Here is a 21,065-nt window from a genome sequence, read left to right as displayed (position 1 = left end):
AATCAATTACGATTGAAAGTAGATCAACTTAAATATATTCGTCCTTTGAAGATTATTTAAGGCGAACTAAAGCTTTCTTAAACAGTAATATATATAACTTGTTGCCTCTATTATAAAAAATAAACCTCAAATATGTACTTACAAATGTATCTTAGTGTTTGTATATGAAGCAAAATACAAGTTTCTTTTCTAGCCTTCTTATTCCCTTTAAAAAGTTAAATTGCCAAATGGCCAGCAGAAAAAATAATATAATAGTATTAAAACAAAAAAACTTACTATTCTATGTTGAAAAACGAAGGAATAAATCATGTATTAAGTACAAAATAACTTAAAAAGTAACAAGTATTATAGGGAGTAAGAATGTTTATTAAATAGATTTTAATATGCTCGGGGCGATAGTAAACCATGGAATGTAGGATAATGTTTAATTAACATAAGGCAATGTATGACAAAGCAATGAAAATTTTCCAATACAACAATAACATTAAATATTTTCAAAATTCCAATAAAATATTGGAATAAGCACGGAAGAAAACGGTTTTATATGGAACACAATTTATATTCCCTTAACACAATTATCAAAAATCTATGACTATAATTTTTAACAAAACTTTTGCATTATTCACTATGGCACAGCTATGAAAATTGACAATGTTTATTTCTCTTTAAAAACGGAGAATAATACAAACATCAATTTTAAATTTCCCTTTCGACATACTTAACAGTAACGTAAATAAAGTTTATGATATGGAAAACAACTGAAAAATTAAAGTGCCTACATGTATAACAAATGTGTAAAATATAGAGAAATTATATCCGGAAGATTCCTAAGAGATGAGACGTTTCTAACAAAAATACAAAAAAATATCTCCAAGTTAAGTCTTCTAGCATTCTCATACATTTTTTATTCAAACCTTAGTTGACTAAACCTAATGTTATTTTAACACGAACTTATTTTATCTTGGTATATATTAAAATGTAACCTAGGCACTATTTTTTTCATGTTTATTTAACGATCTATTGGTGTTCATTTACTTCTGGTGTGATTTGTTGTATGAATATGTATGGGCATTTATGAATGATGTTATTGGCAGAAAAATTACTTTTTTTTATTTCAAATAGTGGGTAGTTGAAAGTACATTCATATAATTAATACAACAAAACACATACCCGGAGCTCGGATATTTTGTAGACTAAAGGCTACTACTTCATAAATCAAAGCGAATATTACATAAGCATTAAGAAAAAAAATGTATTAAAAAATAACAAGTTCCTTGGCTTCAATAAGTTAATGTCACTAAAAAATAAATCAACCAAAAATATATCACTACAAATCATATACCTGATATTTTAACTACAAAAGTTTAGGAGTACATATTTCAAAATATTTCACAGTTAAAGGTAAAATATAATCAAAATAGTATTTATGTAGTGAAATGCGGATAAATTACGAATAGTTAATATGCAGTTTATTTAAATATTCGAGATTTCTTCTATGAGCATGTAAAAAAATGAAAAAAATTAATGATGTATTTTGTACTTTAAAAAAATGCCTAAAATAATCCTATTTACGTGTCAAAAAATAATAACAAATGTGTGAAATGTAATTGTTTTTTGACTGTAATTTTAATCATTTTTTAAGTTTTTAACATATTAAGAACAAATAAATAGTAACATTTTGCTTTACGCCACATATTAATATTGCCACTACTAGACAGAATCTACTAATTCGTGTGCCAAATCCGTACAACATTACACAGATTAACATTTACATTTATTGTGAAAATTACTTTGCGGATTATATTTATGTATATTTGTGTGTCAAAAATAAATCCACTGCACAATTATAAATAAAGTTATCCAACAATTAAAATTTAAAAGCAATTTTAATAACTACGGTGGTAAAGAAAAATATCTCAGCAGGTTAGTTACTGTAAAAAAATTTAACAGAATTATTTTAAGCAAAAGGAAAAAAATATTAAAACTGATTTTAAACTTACTAATTTTACACCGAGATGTTTTTCGACAATAGACACAACCAACAAGGCTAAATGCAAGTTACCTTGACTACCACATTACAATACAAACTTGTTATTATGATAAATTGTGACCAATAATCTAACGATAGAAAAATTATTCTTCATTTGGAAGTAACACAAAACCATTTTTTATTAATCAAATGTTTTGAAATTGTGTTATTAAAACCGGAAAAATCTTAGAACGCATTGTAAGTTCCCGATAAAGTAAAACAAATAATTAACAATTCACTCGGTCCACAAAGAGATTTATAAAATTTAGAGACCATAAAGTAAATCACATCTTAAAATATTATTTGGCACTGTTTCGTTGGAAGAACTGTTGTAGAGAGTAAATTATATCGATTTTTGTCTTTCCTTATAATTAAGGAAATATTATTATTTCTATGTCAGAAAGTTCAACAAAAGCGTCCAATACTTTTCTTATTACATAACATGCGCAATGATAAACTGCGATTAGAGTTTAAGTCATATAATTATAGTTCGACCGAAGCAGCTGTACCGCGCCTTATGAATGTGGGCGGCGAGACGAAGATGGTATCGGCCGCTCCGCTCCGCTACGTCAATCCGTCACCAATTTCTTTTTGTCACCAGTTATCTTAAAACACAGTACAGCGGTTTCGGTTCTACTATTGTAAAAAATAGTTACATTTGGATATTGCTACCATTAAATACTACTTGGCAACTGCAATGACACATTTGGTTTAGTTTCTATGCGAATAAACAATTCTGAAAATTAATAGATATAAAAATACACGCCTTTGCCGTGTTACCTTTCAGCGTTGAAAACCCTTTTTCTGAATTTGGACAATTTGATGTCCATTAAAACATTAACTGCCAATTGGTCCAAAGGTTTCATCTACCACGTTTTATTTTAAATTTAAAAAAATCCAAATCTTAGCGATGAATATCTTTAACAACATAAGAAATACCGTAGTATAAGTTATGGTATGTAAAAAGCATTTGAACAAATAATAATTATAAGATTTAGAAGAACATTTCTTACTCCTTAACATTATTTCCATTACTGATCAGGACTGTTTTGAAACTGTTGTAGGTTTCTTTTAAACTGAAGGATGCCATTATTCTGGAGATCATTTTGTTTCTAAGTGGATAAAATTATTATTTTCATATAGGTAATAGATGAAAGCTACATAACTACAAATTTATGTGTAAATTTATTCTCGTATATATCTTCAGAAGGCAAGTCTACCACCAATTGTTAAATGTTTAAATTAAAATACATGTAAAAGACTGCTGTGGAAGTCCCTTTAGATACAAATGAATAGAAATAAGTTTGAACTATATATATATATATATATATATATATAACTTAAATACATGAAACTAAAAATCAAGAAGTTTAGAATAAATGTTTAAATTTCGAACGGCTATCACTGGAATCACGCACTTTTGTTGATTCAATCGCATAATCACACTAAGTTTCACTAAATTCATATACGTTTGCAAGGCAACGAGTTAATATCATCATTATTCTAAGTTTTTAATTACAATCGAATTAAGAAAAACGCCGTTGTAATTTATTTCTTCCCTGATGCTACCTTCCTTGATCCTTGATAAGCAACGGCTGACCGAGAACTGTGGTCTAGTATTATTCTTTTTTTTAGTGTTAACTGATGTTATACAGATCCGTTCATAAAATAAGTTCCGTATATACCGAAGGGAGTCTTGGTGTGGTTAGAGGTGACACGGGGGAAGGAGATCTAAAAATAACAAACATCGTTAAGATATTTAAATGCCAATTATATATCTGAAAAATAGGTTACCCTTATATTTTAATTTTGGCATTATATCCAGGTGGATGCGACAGAAAGGATATCGTAGTGTGATAAAGGGGAATTAGGTTAACAAAAGTAAAATTTCAAATAAGTCATTTTATGAACGGTTCCTAATTAATCATCAAAGTTATTTTCGGAAATAATTTCGACTTCTCACAGCATTCAAGTAGTTTTTTTTATCATATACAATAATATGTAAATATATATTAAGTTATCGGTATTTAAGTAGTACACAGAGTAATCAGATTGTATGATGGAAGCCTGTCTACATATTGTTTAAAAAAATAATATGAAAATTGTTTTAGGTTTGCGAAGATCCGTAAGTTCCTGGCGGTGGTCGATATTCTTCGGGCAGGGCCATTGATTGTTTTTTCGTGAATGCGTACTTGCGTACTCCGATATTTTTAAATGCGTTTTCTCGTCTGCAACCCTCGCTGTGAAATCAAATTTACATATTTAATATTTACAAAAATTACAAATAAATTTATGAACTGTATGCATTGACCTGGTAAAGAAAGTAACCCATCATACCCATAGTAGAAATTAACTTATATATCAATTAATACTATAAGTCAGCATCACAATTCACAATATGTAAGAAAAATTTATAAATAATAAAATTAACTCATAGGAGTGTGGGTTTATAAGTGTATTATGTACTCTAAAGTGACAGTTAGTGTATTTGCCGAGATTCTCGTTAGTGTGTCTGTTTTACGTAATTAAGGAGACAGAGATTATTTTTTTTTTCATACATACAGTATGATTGGTTATTGGTGTAAAATCTTTAAAGGTTTGAACATAAGGCATATTTGCTGTCAATTAATGTACGGTACACCTCATCTAAAATCAATAGATTCAAAAATAATAATGTAATTATAAAATTGTAAGAAAATTAATTATCTGTCCACTGATTTTGTGCTGTTAGAAGTTGATCGCCTGTCGCGTTGCAACAGAAATAATAAATTAATGCAACAAATTTCAAAGCGATCAGTGTATACAGGTGAATGAAAATATATGTAAAAACTTTTTTATTAACTTTGCTCTATATTCACGTGTTTAAAGTTTTTACATTTGTAGCCATATATACTATATCATGTATTCATTGAAGACATATGAATTATATTAATCCTCACCTTCTCATAATGTTTAGAGCTTTCTTCACCTCGTTGTCGGCCAAGTGATAGTCTGACGCCAATATGGAACACTGCTCCAACGTGACAGACATCCCGGTTCTGTCTTTAGCGCTTTTACACGACGTAAATCTTACACCTGAAAAACCAAAAAGATAATGAACAACAATAAGACAGTGAAATGTAACTTTGTAATAATGCATAGGCCTCCCCCAAAGACATCTAAGGGGAGATATACCATAATCGCCACGCTTGACAGTCGGGTTGACGATTGTAGTGTGGAGTTATGGTATGCAGAGAACGCACCCATCTTTTAAAAACTTGTTTGTGAACAGTAGCAGCCTATATAATTAATGCACAAAGTATGAGTTATGTAAGATCCCGTATATCGAACCCGCGACCTACGCTCGCAGGTCTCAGCTCTCAACTGCAACAACACTGTAATCCTGGTCCAGATATTCACGGGGCGCTTGGGTTTTTCCGAGTACTTTCGTAGGTTTAAGCTCAAGGACAGCCCTCGTGTACATGTGATCCAGGAGTCGACCGGACCATAGTAGGTGCACTACGGTCCATCATCAGCTGTCCCGTATTTGGCGCGGAAAAAACGGATTACCAGTTTCGGATGCAAGAAAGAATCGAGATGGAAAAGTCACAAGACTATCCAAGATTACTGCAGAAAGGTCTGGAAATATATTATACAGTCTATTAACTTAAGAGTTTAAATTTGCTTTATATCCCTACCGTTCATAAGCCGCGTCGCTAAAGAAGCCAATTGTAACACCTCGACGTTTTTTGGCACCTTCCTGTGTACGGCTATTCGTAAATTCTCCATCACTTCTTCCAATGGCTTAGTTCTTGACGATGCTGTAAAAATTAACGAAACAAAAGTTACTGTTGCTGAACTTACTCAAGCATTACGCCCGAAACTCGACTGCACAAACAAATCCGTTCAATTGAAAAGCAATAAGCGTACACATTATTTATTAGAATTCTTTAACGACGTCTACCAGGGTATATAAATCTTCCACTAAAATATGTTATCAACCCCCATAATTCCACGTTTCGAAAGGGAAAAGCTATTTAAGGCCCGACTCAGACACTAAGAAAGGTACTATTAGAGCAAGCACACATAAATTTTCTGTAGTCGGTCTTATCGTTGGCTCTGCCGCCATCTAAAATATGACCCTGGAAAAATACTGTAATTCCCACCACTGCTTACCGACCCTACGTTGGTGATATTTCTCTTCCTCTTGGATTCCACCATTTCGTCTGCTACTGAATAAAAATGGAATCGCGTTTATCTACCCCGTGGTCTACCTACTTGCGAACAGGCGAGCCATTGAAACCCGCTAACAATATTCTTGTAGTTTATACAATATAATGGCACATTATGCAGAAACTTTTTTGTTTAAAAACTGGCATTAAATTATGGATCTCACACTTCTGACCTAATTGGCAAGCTCACAGCGCTCGACGAGTCATAGTGAGAACTATGAACAGGATTTCTCCAAGAGATCTAATCAGGAATGACAAAATCCGTAGATGAAGGAAAGTAACAGCCAAAGCCCGCCTGATTGGCAAGTTAAAGTTGCAATAAACAGATCTAATAGCGCGCAGAACAAATGACCGCTGGGGCCTAAGGATCTAGGGTCTAGCGACCATGGACCAGCAAGCGCAGAGCATAACGTCTTCCAACAAGGTAGACAGACGACCTTGTCAATGTCTACATAAGACGCTTTATGTAGACCACTTCCAATCGGTGCTATTATAAATCTACAGGGGTGTCTTACGTCTCAGCAGTGGACTTTTAGCAGACATGCTGCTAAATGTTGAATCGCGTGAAAAAAAGGAGTTGAGAAATAAACTAATAGAATAGCCTTACCTCTGACTGCTGCCATAGTGTCTGCTGGGAACACTTTATTATACTTATGATAATATTTATTTAACCTATCCAAGTTGTCGCAATTAGATTGGTATTGGGGTGTGGTTTCTCCCAGGGCTTCGGCGAGAGTAGCTTTTTCGTTTATACCAATATTGAAGAACACGGCAGTTATCGTAAAGGAAAGGTGCTGAAAATAAAATAAAAGTTGTTTAAACCACGGTTTTTATTATACACAATGTTTGATCAATATTCTTTGATTGTAAATATCATTTGATTTTACATATATAACTCTTTTATACTAAGGACGTCTACTGGACACACGCCTCCCTCATAGATTGACAATAAAAACGGTTGAAACAAAACAGCATGCATCCAACGTCTTCCTATAACTTTAACAAGGTAGTGTGTCCACCACGTGGGTGGTGGTGGTGTTCATTCCAGCACCTTAAGGTATCTATATATTATCCACTAATAAGTATGTCCTTTACCCACAAATGAATCTAATTATTTTGTCTAATTTTAAAAAATTATCATTGTGTTCTGAAAAAATTTCAAACAACATAAAAGAATCATATTATTCATATACTACAGAAATGTTAAGCCCGATTTGTATGAATTCAGAGATAAAATACTTACTTCTTTACATGTAAATTTAGAATAGAGGGAATCGGATATTGGAATATTCACGGAAAGATTGCTTCTTGTTCCGTTTACTTGTGGGATGGCGCTGTTACTGTGGAATAAAAGTAGTATCTGTTATTTATTTAATGATTGATCACATTTTATTACTCTTTAGGTGGAAGTCTTGTAAAAGATCTGTAAAAGATGGCACGATTTTGCTTCGAATTATCACAATTTCTGTTCTACTTTACATATAAAATTCATTTATTTAGTCTTTGAAGAATGTTTTTATACAGACTTGCCGTTTACGAAACCAGTAAAACTAGACAAGCTATTCAATTATAAAATGTTAAAATTTACATCATTCTGCACGGTGATCGGTTGGAGGTGTAAAAGTAAAATAAAGTAGTAAAAGCTTTAAAGATATTCACATCTACAGTATAGGTTCTTTGTCAACAAAAAGGCTTAAAGCATTTGCACCTTGCCAGTCACCCTGTATTAAGTAATCGCTATGAAATACACTAATTGTTTAATTTCTGGCAGTACAAAATCTGCGACAGACAGTATACAATTATTAATTTTAATATATAGTAAATCGAATATCGAAATCGCTTTTTGCAATATAAGATTAAATATAGTTTCTGAAACCATTAATTTATGGATAGGGTGTACCATATATTAATTGACTGCCATTGAATTATACATCCACCCTTGCACAGCAACCCCTGTAACCAATCATCCTGTATATATATATTTACGAGCGTTATATATATGAACACGCTGGTCATCCTTAAAATATATTAGAAATTTAAATGAACGAAATAATTACATACAAAAGAATAATAAATAATGAGTGGATGAGATGTTTCCCAACATACCTGTGTCCAACTTTAGTCAGCGTAAATAATACAGTTTGAAGATCTTCAATCGCAACCACCATGTCTCCCCACATGGCCTTCTCAGTAGAATAAAGGGTTAGTAAGCCTTCGAAACCACAAAGTGGGCCCAGATCTGAACTCAACAGTTTAACTATCGTGTCGGCAGGAACCGAGTTGAACCAGCACAAAAGTCCTGCGGTTACCGTTGATAACTGTCAAATAAAAATACTTTTAAAGGTTATTTTTGTTAAACTTAGCAAGCCAAGTACTATTCAATTACATCATCAATACAGAAACAACACTTAACTTTGGTTGTATTACCAGGGACAATATCAATAATTATTTTTATAACATGTAATTTGATCTACAACGCAACGAAACACGTGTGTGTGTGTGTGTATATTTGTGTATATATACATATATGTGTGTATATATATAAATAATACGCGATGAATGGATGTCTTGAAAGCCTATAATCGTTGCATAAATTAGATAATACACTGTTATGACGACACAGTCACATGTCACACATGAAAGAATCATTATCATCATCATCATTTCAGCCGCTAAATGACCTAACCCTACTTTAACTGTATACATACAGGATGATAAAGAAACGCATCGTTAAAGCCTTAAAGAGCAAATATTATACAATACCAACGTTAAATCTTTTACACCTATTTCAATACAATCTGTATGAGTGATCACTCTGAAATATGCGAAATTTATATATTTCTTAAACAATATTAACAAGGTCATTTGTACTCCTTGTGGGTGGATCCTTGCCGGTCCCTGGTTCACTCCAGTACCTTAAGGATCCAGCCGTTTGCTTCCCCATCTGTTTGCTCTCTACGTTTCTTTGAATATAGAAATTAAATAAAACCGTTACCCCTATCTTCTTTTAAGTCGATAAACCAGTGAGCGTTTATCGGAGAGCATAGGCCCTTCCACAAAGATCGCCACGATGCCTTCTTGCGCTGCCCGCATCCAGCGATTTCCCGCGACCTTAATCATGTCATTGATCCACCTAGGGGGAGGGGGTGCCAGCGATGCGTCCGGATCGTGATAGCCACTTGATAACATTATAAAAAGGTAACTTACAGCTTGTGAAAAACAAGTGTCCCGGCGTGTTTGTAAGGCAGCATGTTCTTTCGTCCACAGAGGAGGTTCACACCGAACTCGCAAAGCCGCATGGGCCACACGCACCCAACGCACCAAAGTCCCCACTTCCTTCTTCACACTTTCAACCAAATCACGTAAATGGTCCATCTGATCCTCTGATACATCTGAAAATTGATATTCATCATCATCATGTCAGCCGATAGATAAACAAAATGCAATGGTCTTGAGTTGCCCGCATTCAGCGATTTCCCTCCACATGGACTATGTCATCATCACCTAAAGGAGGGGCCTTAGTTATATTAGCAGGATGAAAATTACTACAGATCATTCGACAGAAACATCGTCACCATCATCATCATCATTTTAAACGTAGGCCGTCCACAAAGGTTTTAAATTTGACAGTTGGAATTGGCCTACATCTAGTGTCTTCCAATGCCTTCAGAAGCTTTCAGTTCTACACGCTATGTGGGCTGCCTCCCACTTCCACTGCATAGGCAAATGAGCTATAAATTCACCTCTGTAAAGCTTTTAAACCTATTCCATCACTTGAAAGTGATCACCCTCAAATATGTTACATTAATATATTCTTTCCATTGGAATTCAATAGGCAATAACTTTTGACAATACAAAGTGTGCAGAGATAGTAAACAATAATTAATTTGAATATGTAACAGTACATCTTTTGTAATCGCTTTTTCTAAAAACATTATCATTACGTTATTTACGGTTTATGAATATTGAAACCATTGATTTTTGAACAGAGTACCATACATTGATTAACCGCAAAGGAGCTCTTAAAGATTTTATAGCTATAAACAGTATCTTTGTTTAAATAAAAATAAAAACACAAAGACTAATTATCACAATTATTCATGTCGAATAGGATAGAAACTAAAAACCCAAAATTTAACAACGATTTTCAATAGATGAAGATATCTTTGTTTAAAACATACCTGCACCATTTTCTAGAGCCTTCAGCGTCGCGTCGACAAATTCGGCGAAAGTACTTTCTATAACAACTCCAAGGGTTCTAAGATAATGTAAATTGTTCTCTCTTGTGCTTGAATCCAGAAGTCCTGCACATGGCAATAACTCAGGTTTCATTTCAATTTTCTGCAAAATAATATATTACAGGTGATTTTACACGATTAATAAAAAATAAGTAGTATGCGGCATTTTATTTGACACGTCTAAAATATTTGTTACCGTAAATATTAGAGTAGATTAAACATAAGCCTGCTTAAGTTTTCATCACGCCTGGCGGACGGGTTGGCGCCCGCAGTGTGGTATTATGGTAGGGAGAGGACGCTCATGCCGATCTTTTGGAAACTTGTTTGTGAACAGTAGCCAATCCCTTATAATTAATGCAGTGTGAATTTTGTAAAAATGTATCCCGGGAATCGAACCCGCGACCTACGATCGCAAATCTCTTCTACTGCTATTCATCAATAACTGTTTTTAATATATAGACACCATAATAAACTGATAAATTATATGATTCATTTTATTTTCAAGCTTGTCTATAGCAAAAAAAACTTTAATTTCAGCAATGAAAGCAAATGATTGAAAATATTTTTTACCTTTTTATTATTATTTCCGCTGAAACTGTGTATTAAACTCCTGTAGGACACTTGTTCAAATGTCGCAGCGCTTTTACTACCTGTTTGTAAATTACTAACTTGACGGCTCAAACTCGGAATATCATCTATTTTGGATTTCACCGGCGAACGAACGGATCTAAATGAATGATTAAATTTAAGACGCTCTTCACTATTAAAATAGTCGTTGTGAAATTGTAGCTCTGCATCTTCAACTATATCTTTAAAAGATTCTTTACGATAACTTGACGGGCCCGGTGACATGTTTGATGCACTAGCAGACAAGGTAGGCGCGTCACATGTCGGCGTAGTCTCTTTAGAGCTGGAACTGGACGACGCGTCATATGTCTCGCAGTCAGAGCTCCTCGGGTCGAATACGCTTAATTGGTCCGTAAGACGTAAAATTGTTGATAATGCCTGGCAAAACAAATATCACTTAATATAAATAAATAAAAAAATATGCAAACCAAACAGTTGGTTTAGTTACGGCGATGATGATATTACATATCATCCCCCTATAACGAAGAATTTCGAAAAAGTTTAATAAATGTTTTAGCAAGAGCCTTCAACCTTTACTTTTGGTTTTCAAAGAATATAGGGTACAAACTTTCTGTGTAAAAATCTTTGGATGTGCACCAAGTCATTATTACGTATTAAAAAGCAACAAATCTTCGTCATCATCATATCCTACAGCGTTGAGCTCCCCTAAAATCTGCCACGTTGGCCGATCTTGCGCTACTCGCACCCAGCAACTTCTTGCGACCTTAACTATGTGATCGATTCATGTAGTGGGAAACCTACCTACCCCGCGTCTACCCACTCGTGGTCGCCCACTGGAAAGCCCAATGCCAATTCAGACGAGCATTTTTTAAGCTACATCAGTGACCTTTATACTTCTGCGGATCTCCACATTTATAATTCGAACTCGCAACAATTTTTCAAACGTAGCTCTCTCTATTGCCTCTCTGGGTGACATTGAGCCTTCTTATTTGATCCATCAATATTAAGCGAATTCAGAAAATATATCGTTAATAAGATATACATATATTTCGATATGTATACCGAGTATTATGTGTATTATAAATTTTCTATAATATAGTTACCTGGTTTTCAGAGTTGTCGACATATTTGTTTTTTGGCCAGCCTATAGATGCCAACATTTCTTCAACTACACACGGCTCCCATAGGGCAATGATGCTTTTAATTTTAGCCTTTACTACTGTAAATGGATATAAAACTGTTAATATGGGCAATGTTTGCAATTTAAAAATATTTTAGGAAGGAGAATATATGCAATATTCTATTGCTGTTTTATACTATGTAGCAATTTGTTATAGGTAATAGGCAATTAAAATTACTGTGCCAATTCTCACATATTTTGACCTAAATGTAATCTGTGAAAAATTCATATAGTTAAGAACCATTACAATTATTTAGTATATATATATATATACATATACATAATATATATATATATATATATATATATATATATATATATACATATTATGTGTGTGTGTATAGAGATACAAGGCACATCGTAAACAAAGTTGCTTTTTTTTTGTAGTTAAGCCAGTCAATCTTTTCTTTTACGACTATGACACTTGTCTTTATAGGCACTTCCCAATTGGGGCAAGGTCAATCTGGTCAAGTTTAACGCTGGGAATGCTGGAATCCAGGCGCGCATATCCACCGCGAAACGGAACCCTATTAATTGTCTCCGACTTTCCAAAGTGCATTAATATCGATGATAGATCACTAAGCTGGATATTGCACTAAGATTAAACCTCAAGTTTGGGCCGTCTATTGAGTCTAAAGCTAAATTAGCTGCATACAGCTAGGCATTCTGGGAAGAGCTCTGGAGTATTTTACACCGGACAGCGCTGAATCTGTATGTAACACAAATTAAATTGTGTAGAACACTGTTGCCTCTGCGGAATGGATCGGCCAAGTACCAGCTCGAAACTTTGGACTCCATACAGAGACGAGCCAAGTTCATTGGTAACGAAACTTTGGTCAGCGCTGACCTTCAGAGCTTGGAGAATCGCCAAAAGTTTATCGTTGCACTATACACGGTTGAAGTCCTTTGAACCGACATACAGTGTTTTGATACCACTTTCATAGGCCGAACAACCAAAGTATGGAACAATCTACCGGCGTCGTTGTTTTCAGCTAATAATACCTGGGAAGTCTTCAAGTGAATAGTTTGGCTTCTTCTTCAAGCATGTGGCATCGTCATCATTTAACATCAGTCAAAATAGATGTCAAATACCTTGAATATAGTTGATGAAAAAAATATTACATCTAATTAAACAAATTTTTTCATTGACACTTAAATATTTAACATATCAATCAGACCTTTATACAAAATATATTGTAGAAAATTATACATAATGAGGTGGACAGATGTCGCAGGACACTGGAGGCAAAACTCCTCCAACCAGCTCTATTGGTAATCTATGTCTTTATCCAGCAACGGACATCGAATGATTTAAATGATATTGATTATAAAATTTTGCTTCTTTGTAATAGGAAATAATGACAATGATATGTATTTACCATTAATAACGGTGATTATTTCTGTAGTCTGTTTAGCTTGCAGTAGAACTAATATTCTATCCATGTCAATACTTGCTTCTTCATCCAGCCTTCTTACAGCAACCACATTCTCATATTCGGCCTGTATTTTATTTGCAGCAGCAGAGTTCAGTGCTGCTTTTGTGCTATTTATATCTTTAACTTGTTGAACTAATCTGAAACATTGATATTAATAACATAAGTAAACCTAAAAATATTTATTACTATTTATTGTTATATTATTATTATTTGGTACACACACATAGTGGAACTGGACTTTTGACTCTGAAGTCTTTATAAAATCTTGAAATGGCCTATATCTAACAGCAACTTAAGCTATTCATAGAAAATTGGAAAAGTTCATGAGACATTGAGAAAGAGTAAATCCAGACATATTAATCCAGAACCAAGACTAGCAAACTAAGCAAATAAGTATTTACTATTAACCCATTTAAGAACATCATAACTGTTAAAATTACAGAATTAATAGTAGTACCTTTACAACTTTCTCATGGTAATGAACTCTGAAGTATTAACAATCACTTACCATCAAGTGATCGCTTTTTGTACCACATATTCATTATCTTAAATCATACCAAAAGTAAAAGTATATTCTTTCTGGAATTTTATCTCCCGAGTTATAAGAAAAGATACATGAAAAATGGTCTTCATAGTTCCACACACATACATGCACACACATGCGCTCTCGCACACGCACACACATAAAATTATGTCCTTTGCTACTTATTCATGCTCCAATTAATGTCCATAAATAGAGAAAAAACTAGTCGCTGTCAAGACAAACATACCTAATTAATCCCCCAGTTCTCTCCGCTTTATGTGTATGAGCAGTGAAGGCTCCTGCTGTTATTACGTCGTGGAAGCCAGTTTTATTCAAAGTGTCGTTGTGTACCCACATCCGTTGCAAATGTAAATTAACTGGTGCAAACTCGAGACTAGACTCATCTAGAAGAACAAGCGACGTAGTTAAATCAGCAATACCCATTCACGTCAGAACATACATGATGAAATATTATCGTGGTCGCTTACGGAGGGCCTTTGTAGGAAGGGCCAAGGTCACCAAGGGAGTAATGGATCGTTGGGAAATCTAATCAGAAATCGTCATCGTAGGTCGAGAGAATTGTTGGTTTGAAATGACAGTGGGCGGGTTACATTACTCGTGCAAACGATGGGCGTTGCGGGTTAAAGATTCTCGAACGGTGACCACGAGCCTGTAGAAGCGGCATGGGAAGGCCGCCCATTAGGTGGATGCCTTGCAGTGGGCGTTCATTGGCTGACATGATGATGATGATAGTAATAATTTATTTCTTCTTTTCCCACCGCGTTTTCGCCGCAAGTACCGGTTCACCATTACCGTTCGAAAACCTTTAAGCTCCAACCGCCGGCTGTTACACGAGAATAAGAAATACTATACATAGTAAACATATAGCGACGTTATACTTTCAAAGAAATAAAATGTTACTATGATGATATGATGGCATTAATATCATATAATCTTCAGCTGTAATATTTACAGTGGCTACTGCTGACTTATATACATAATTTTGCTACTATTTCTGTTTAATATTGTTTCGAGATGTTTAACCATTAATAAATTAACTACAACACATTTGTTAAAAAGTGGCTAAGACATTTTACTACTAAAAAAATATATATAAAACGTATTACATTATAGCAATTCTTTTATTAAAATCAAGCATCAACATGAATAATTGTGGCCACATTGATCAATGTTATACTTTCTAGAATATACATATATTAAGGAAAAGAAAAATCTGAAAGCTTTTTGGCATCAAAAATCCGTCATCTTTAATAATATTTGCCTCCAAATATCCACGTCTTGACCACATTGGTAGATGTTGCATTCATATCCAACTTTTGCTCCCACATTTCACCAAAAACTTGGCGAAACTCAAAATATCTACAGTTTAATATTTACTATATATATATACTATATATCAGGTAGAAGTAGCAATTTTTACAAACAATGCAAAGCAATTAACCACGGTAATACCCATTACTGCTAGAACATGTATGAGAATTACCTTTTTTACAACTGGCTTTAAAGTATGGGTTTTCAGCAATTTGGAGACATCTTTTAGAATGACAATAATGCTTTAACAACGACACATGCGTGCTTGCTAAATCCAATTGCCGCGTTTGCCATTGTCCGCTTACTTCACCAACTGATAGTAGTTCTTCTAATAGCTCTTTCTCTCGTTGTATGTAGATGTCTCTAAAATTAAAATATTTCATAAATTAATCTTGTGTTTATCAACCCTTTATGTGGATCAAAACAAATTTAAATAAAATACGAAATACTTACAGCAACTGAACAGGTAGTTGAAAGCAAAGTTTTGGTTCTGCCATAATTTCATGCACTGTTATATCTGCACCAAGACCTGAATGAAATCTATACGTCGCTTGATGGCTATTCACAAAATTCTGTTTAAGCAAGTTACTATATGATGGAAACTTTAATTTGAGACCCAACCGAGGAGGTAATGATTGGGAACGGCGATGGCACATTACTTTTTGGTTTAAATCTATACAATTTTTTTCATTAGTATGGTTGGGGCTGGTCCCAATGCAGGAAGGTTCTAGGCTCCACCCATGTATGGTAACAAAACCAACTGTTTTATTTTCACGAGTCATCAATGCAACTCTCAATCTTTGTGCTTCCTGGGAGGATAAAAATTTAAATTTTACTTCTTTATATATCTTTGCAAAAAATAGTTATTAGTTGGATATTATGTGTTTATTATACATGTCAAATTTTCAAATGATTTTAACATAAAATATTTTTTATTTAATGTCATCATTTCACAACCGTAAAAATAATCCATTACCTGTATAGTGCTGAGTTGCAGAGAGGTAAAACCCATTGGTACTGCAGTTTCTGTAACACGCTCCTTAACGTCATAAACCACAATTCTAACCACTGCCTCACCAGTCAAGCCATCACTTGCACGAAATAGTATTGTTTTAGAGAAGCAAGGATTACTGCATACCTGCAAAAATTTATTGAATTTACTATTAGTACCAATAGGTGCAGTAAGTGGCAAGTAAATTTACAATAATAATAATTAATAAAAACAAATTTTCAAACCTCTACTATCTCTGTGGTGCCATATTTAATGCACATCACTTTCGAATATCTCACATAAACCACAATTAAAGGAGAAGGTGGTTGACCGTAAGCATCACACAGAAGATTGTCACATGAGAGGGCCAGTTCACATAGCGGAATCTCAGTCATATCTGAAACAATGTTATATTTGTGAAGAAAAATCACAACACTTTTGAGTAAATTTAATACTTTTATTTAATATACCCATATTCAAACTAGAACTAACTAGTTTCAATCAAACAAACAGTCTTTAGACCATCAACTTACACAGTAAACACTTTATTACAACTAAAAACAAGTGTTTTTAAATTAATGCAAAATTATGTAGCATTTATTTTTATTATCATGTGTTTATGACAATTGCACAGGCGATATGAACAAGTAAAAAATCAATTATTCAAAATACTCAATCTAAACACAATTTTTGTCTCAGAGGTTGATACTAAACATTTGCAAAAAGAAAACTTATTAATTTAATATATAAAGAACTAATCTAAGTTTTCTTTATTCAGAAATAATTGCCAAATACTGAAGAGCTGCACAACTGTGACAAAAATACAGGTTTCGAACCTTCAATGGAAACCAATCTTTAAAAGTAAAAAATTCTTCTGCTCCTTTTAAATAGTTCATTATAACAATTTGAGATCTGTATATTCATGTACCCCTATTTATCTTGGGATTCTATACTACCCCCAAGAAGGACTTAAGCACCGAATAGGGCCCATACAGTCCCTGTTAAGAATCTATGATATAACACAACTTGACTTACCGGGTATAATTCCTTTCTGTGCTCTGAAAGTTGCAATATCCACAATTGGTCTGATTCTATTCAGTCTTTCTTTTAATCCAATAAGCTGAGAATGTATGAGGTTATAAGGTGCATTTTGTATAGCTTTTACCCATAATGTTCTCTCTGATTCATGAAAGGTTGCCAATCTATACCATAGTCCATTTTCCCAAACTGAAAAATAAGATTTGTTACAATGCACACTGAGAACAACATAATATTCGTTATCTGAAACATCTTGTATGATAATAAAGTTTTTATCATGAAAATGAAAAATGTCATAATGAAAATAAAAAAAATATGTGAAAAAATTAAATAATGTTAAATGGTCCCTGTCCCACACAAGATAGGGGGTACGAAAGGCTCCCAATAGCGGGGCCATAAAAAAAAGTTTTTATCAAAAATGCTCTTTTTAGTATGTTTTATAAACAAAGTCATATTATAGTTCTTCGCCTAATGATTGTGTAATAATTGGATATAGAAGTTTTTAAAATAAAGAATTCATGATTTCTTATACTTATCAAATTCTGAATTAATAGGAACTTTACCAATTTGAAAAGGCCAATGCCCATTTTCATCCAGATTTTGTATTTGCACTTTATGATGTCCCAACAATATAAGACCCAAAGGCTCATACCAAGGCTCAGGACCCTTTAAATAAAATAGGAGATTGCCTTGAAGACGAAACCATCGCACTGAGCTACCTGCAAAGAAAAAAAAATAATTAACTTGTTTTAATATTATTGTTTGTTAAAAAAAAAAAAAAAAAAAAACAAAGTAAAAACTAATTCCGATTTACTCATATTTGTAAACAGCATTTGGGTATCATTAACTGTATTTGATCAAAAAGGGCAAGTAAAAGTAACCAATTATATTTAACCACCATTTGCATATGTGATAAATATAATTGTTAATGTATATCGTCGGGCCACAAATATTGTTACTAGGAAAAATCCTCTTAGAATGGAACAACCATGACTTAAAAACATTTAACAAAACATATCAACAACATTACAAAAAACATTTATTTCTGTAATATTAATTTATTATTGTCATAATCATCATATTAGCTGATAAACACCCACTGCTCAGGCCTCCACCAAAGGTCACCAGGATAACCAATACTGTGCTGCCCAAATCCCATATTTTCCTGTGACCCTTACTAGGTCAACCCATGAGAGGAACTTCCCAAGCCACATGAGAACCATTCTCCCCAAACAGCAAATAAGATAACTACTAGATTATGGACAGCCTTCAGCTTTGATGATCTGATCCATAATGTTTTTTTTTACCATCCTCAGGTGGGTCTAGCTTTATTTCTAGCTGTTTTGCTAAGAGAACCATTCTAGGTTATGGAACATGCTCCTACTAAGAGACTTAACTACTTTCTCCGGAATTGTGTTGATACACCTGTGCCAATGTTTTGACAGTTTTTACAAAAAATATAGTTAACTCCAAACATATCATCATTGAAGGACAATACTATTTCTGTCTGATATTCAGCCGACTAATTGGTAAACTTCTATGAAGCTTTGACAATAAATTTATTTAATCTGCTTATCAAAACATTGCTTAGTTGTAAATGTTTTCTCTTTAGTAAATCAAATTTTTTTGGAGCATTATTTTGCATACTACTTAAGAATTTATTATAATATTACTCTCCCCTTCAATTTTAAATTGTATTTTTTAGATAATGGCTTATTATTGGTTATTATATTGACTGTAAGCAGGCTGCAGGTCTGTCTTCTTTTGAAGTATGCAACATTATTATATTGTAATTATTATAATGATGCACCGACAGGTCGATACATGGAGATTTGTCGCCAACGGAGCAAATAGTTGTGACATTTTTATGCTATTAGTATAATATAAGATTCATCGAAACTGTGTTTCATTGAAATATTGTTATAATTACAAATTATCTTAAACATGTCGCCGAAGCTGATATCACCGTATTTTAAAAAACCTAACGAGGCTATTTCACAGACATATGCATACATTTTGTGTTTCCACTATTCACCTTAGTCTTATCTTTAATAGAATGCCGTGAGGATAATTTAACATAAATATTCTTTTTTCCTTTTTGCAGGCTCACCTTCAGATCTTCGAAAAAATCCGTCCTGTTTTTCTTTTAAAACCAAAATTCCTTCACGGTCAAAATTTTGACTACTTTGAGATGCGAGGGCAGCCAATTCGTGCTTGTTATATCTCATATTTAAGCGCTAACATCATTTAATAACATCTTATTATTATTGTAGTGCACCACCACACCTTTAACAACAGAGCAGCCGGGGACCGCCCTTATACAAAATAAAAATATTTTGCTTGTCTCATACAAAAATGTTGGGCAAAAGAGGTAAAAAACTAAAATAATACATTTTTATAAGGATAATTTTAGAATTACCCATTTGGTATTAATTTGTCATGTTTAGAATACTAGAAATATTCTCAGGAAATAAAAAGATTTGGTTAGATTGTACATCAAGCGCAATTTGTCTCATAGATTAATAACAAAACTCGTTCAGAAACAAGATTTACAAATGAATTAAGTAGACATGCATAGCAACATTTTTATGAAAATAATTTTTTAATATATTTATATTGATAATTGTACATTAGCAATTCTAAAAAAGGTACCTATTATTTGAAAGTTTAAGAAGTGTGGGAATTACAAAGCAACTTTCTCTTTACACTTCATAGCTTAGTCGAGCCAAACTGCAAACGTTAGCTACATTTTCTCATCCATCATCATTTTTTCATATAAATGTGGACAGTAAAATCTAAGACCACATCTGACACAAGGGGCAGTAAGGCGGTTCTTGTGAATAATTACGATATTATTCTCGTTAGTCTTCGTAGCTGGCTTGGCTGTACCTATGTGGCAACGCATCTTAGTCTTGCGGGAGGTAGACGGTACACAAGTTGTGTCCACTGTAAGTGGATTTGGATACGACGACGATTTCTGAAAACAATTCTTGGAGCAATCTTGAAAAAAATAAGCCTAAGGTCACCGTGGAGATCAAAATTACGTTGGTTTTACTTCTTACTGGTCGCCATTCGGGTGAAGTGGTTCTGAAGAGTTTATAGTGGGCGTAGGGAGCACGCAGAGACAACAGTTATAGTTACAGGACCCAACGCAAGTATTATAAATACTTTGTAGCGAAGGAATAGCTTTTTGGAGCTGCAAAGGAAGGGTAAAGCCTGTTTTGGACAAAATGGATCTTGTTCCTGATACTTTTAACATGCTTGGTAAAAAGGAAATTAGATATAAAGAACTTTAGGAACGGAAAACCTTTGCGATATCGACAAATAGCGCATTTGTCCATATGTATAAACCGAGCAAAAACTGAGAAGTGTTTCGAAAATGTAGGAGCCTGTTTGAAACAGAAAAGGCGATATCTTAAACCAAACTGTTTGTCTGGAAGAGGTTATTTTAAATGCAACTGCTGTGATTCGCTTCAGGATAATCCGTTAAAAATTTTCC

At 33.6% G+C, this 21,065-nt stretch overlaps 1 protein-coding gene across 1 annotated transcript; it reads right to left on the bottom strand.

Annotated features, from left to right (window-relative positions):
- Positions 1-1,450: 1,450 nt before the first annotated feature.
- On the bottom strand, positions 1,451-20,008 carry LOC137918722 (inositol polyphosphate-4-phosphatase type I A). Its single transcript, XM_068761609.1, has 19 exons — positions 19,677-20,008; positions 18,130-18,285; positions 17,564-17,755; positions 16,774-16,925; positions 16,514-16,675; positions 15,991-16,346; positions 15,710-15,900; positions 14,453-14,609; positions 13,626-13,819; positions 12,170-12,285; positions 11,049-11,483; positions 10,422-10,581; positions 9,448-9,632; positions 8,347-8,558; positions 7,484-7,580; positions 6,848-7,034; positions 5,707-5,829; positions 4,969-5,104; positions 1,451-4,269 (listed from the first exon to the last, which is right to left on the bottom strand). Exons 1-19 carry the CDS (start codon positions 19,792-19,794, stop codon positions 4,137-4,139), a joined length of 3,462 nt encoding a protein of 1,153 aa, XP_068617710.1. The 5' UTR covers positions 19,795-20,008; the 3' UTR covers positions 1,451-4,136.
- Positions 20,009-21,065: the final 1,057 nt, after the last annotated feature.

The sequence above is a fragment of the Battus philenor genome, unplaced genomic scaffold, assembly GCF_028537555.1.
Source record: "Battus philenor isolate CCGP_79_NKW_IND1 unplaced genomic scaffold, ilBatPhil1.0.hap1 SCAF_1, whole genome shotgun sequence".
NCBI lineage: Eukaryota > Metazoa > Arthropoda > Insecta > Lepidoptera > Papilionidae > Battus > Battus philenor.
The sequence above is the reverse complement of the archived record's forward strand: the minus strand, read 5'-3'. Positions and strand labels throughout refer to the sequence as shown.

What these genes read in the sequence shown, in the direction of transcription:
- LOC137918722 (XM_068761609.1), bottom strand. Translation starts at nt 19,794, where the DNA reads ATGAGATATAACAAGCACGAATTGGCTGCCCTCGCATCTCAAAGTAGT. An exon ending in AATAATCACCGTTATTAATG is followed by an intron (nt 12,286 to 13,625) that starts GTAAATACATAT and finishes ATCCATTTACAG; the next exon opens with TAGTAAAGGCTAAAATTAAA. An exon ending in GGCTCTAGAAAATGGTGCAG is followed by an intron (nt 9,633 to 10,421) that starts GTATGTTTTAAA and finishes ATCAATTTTCAG; the next exon opens with ATGTATCAGAGGATCAGATG.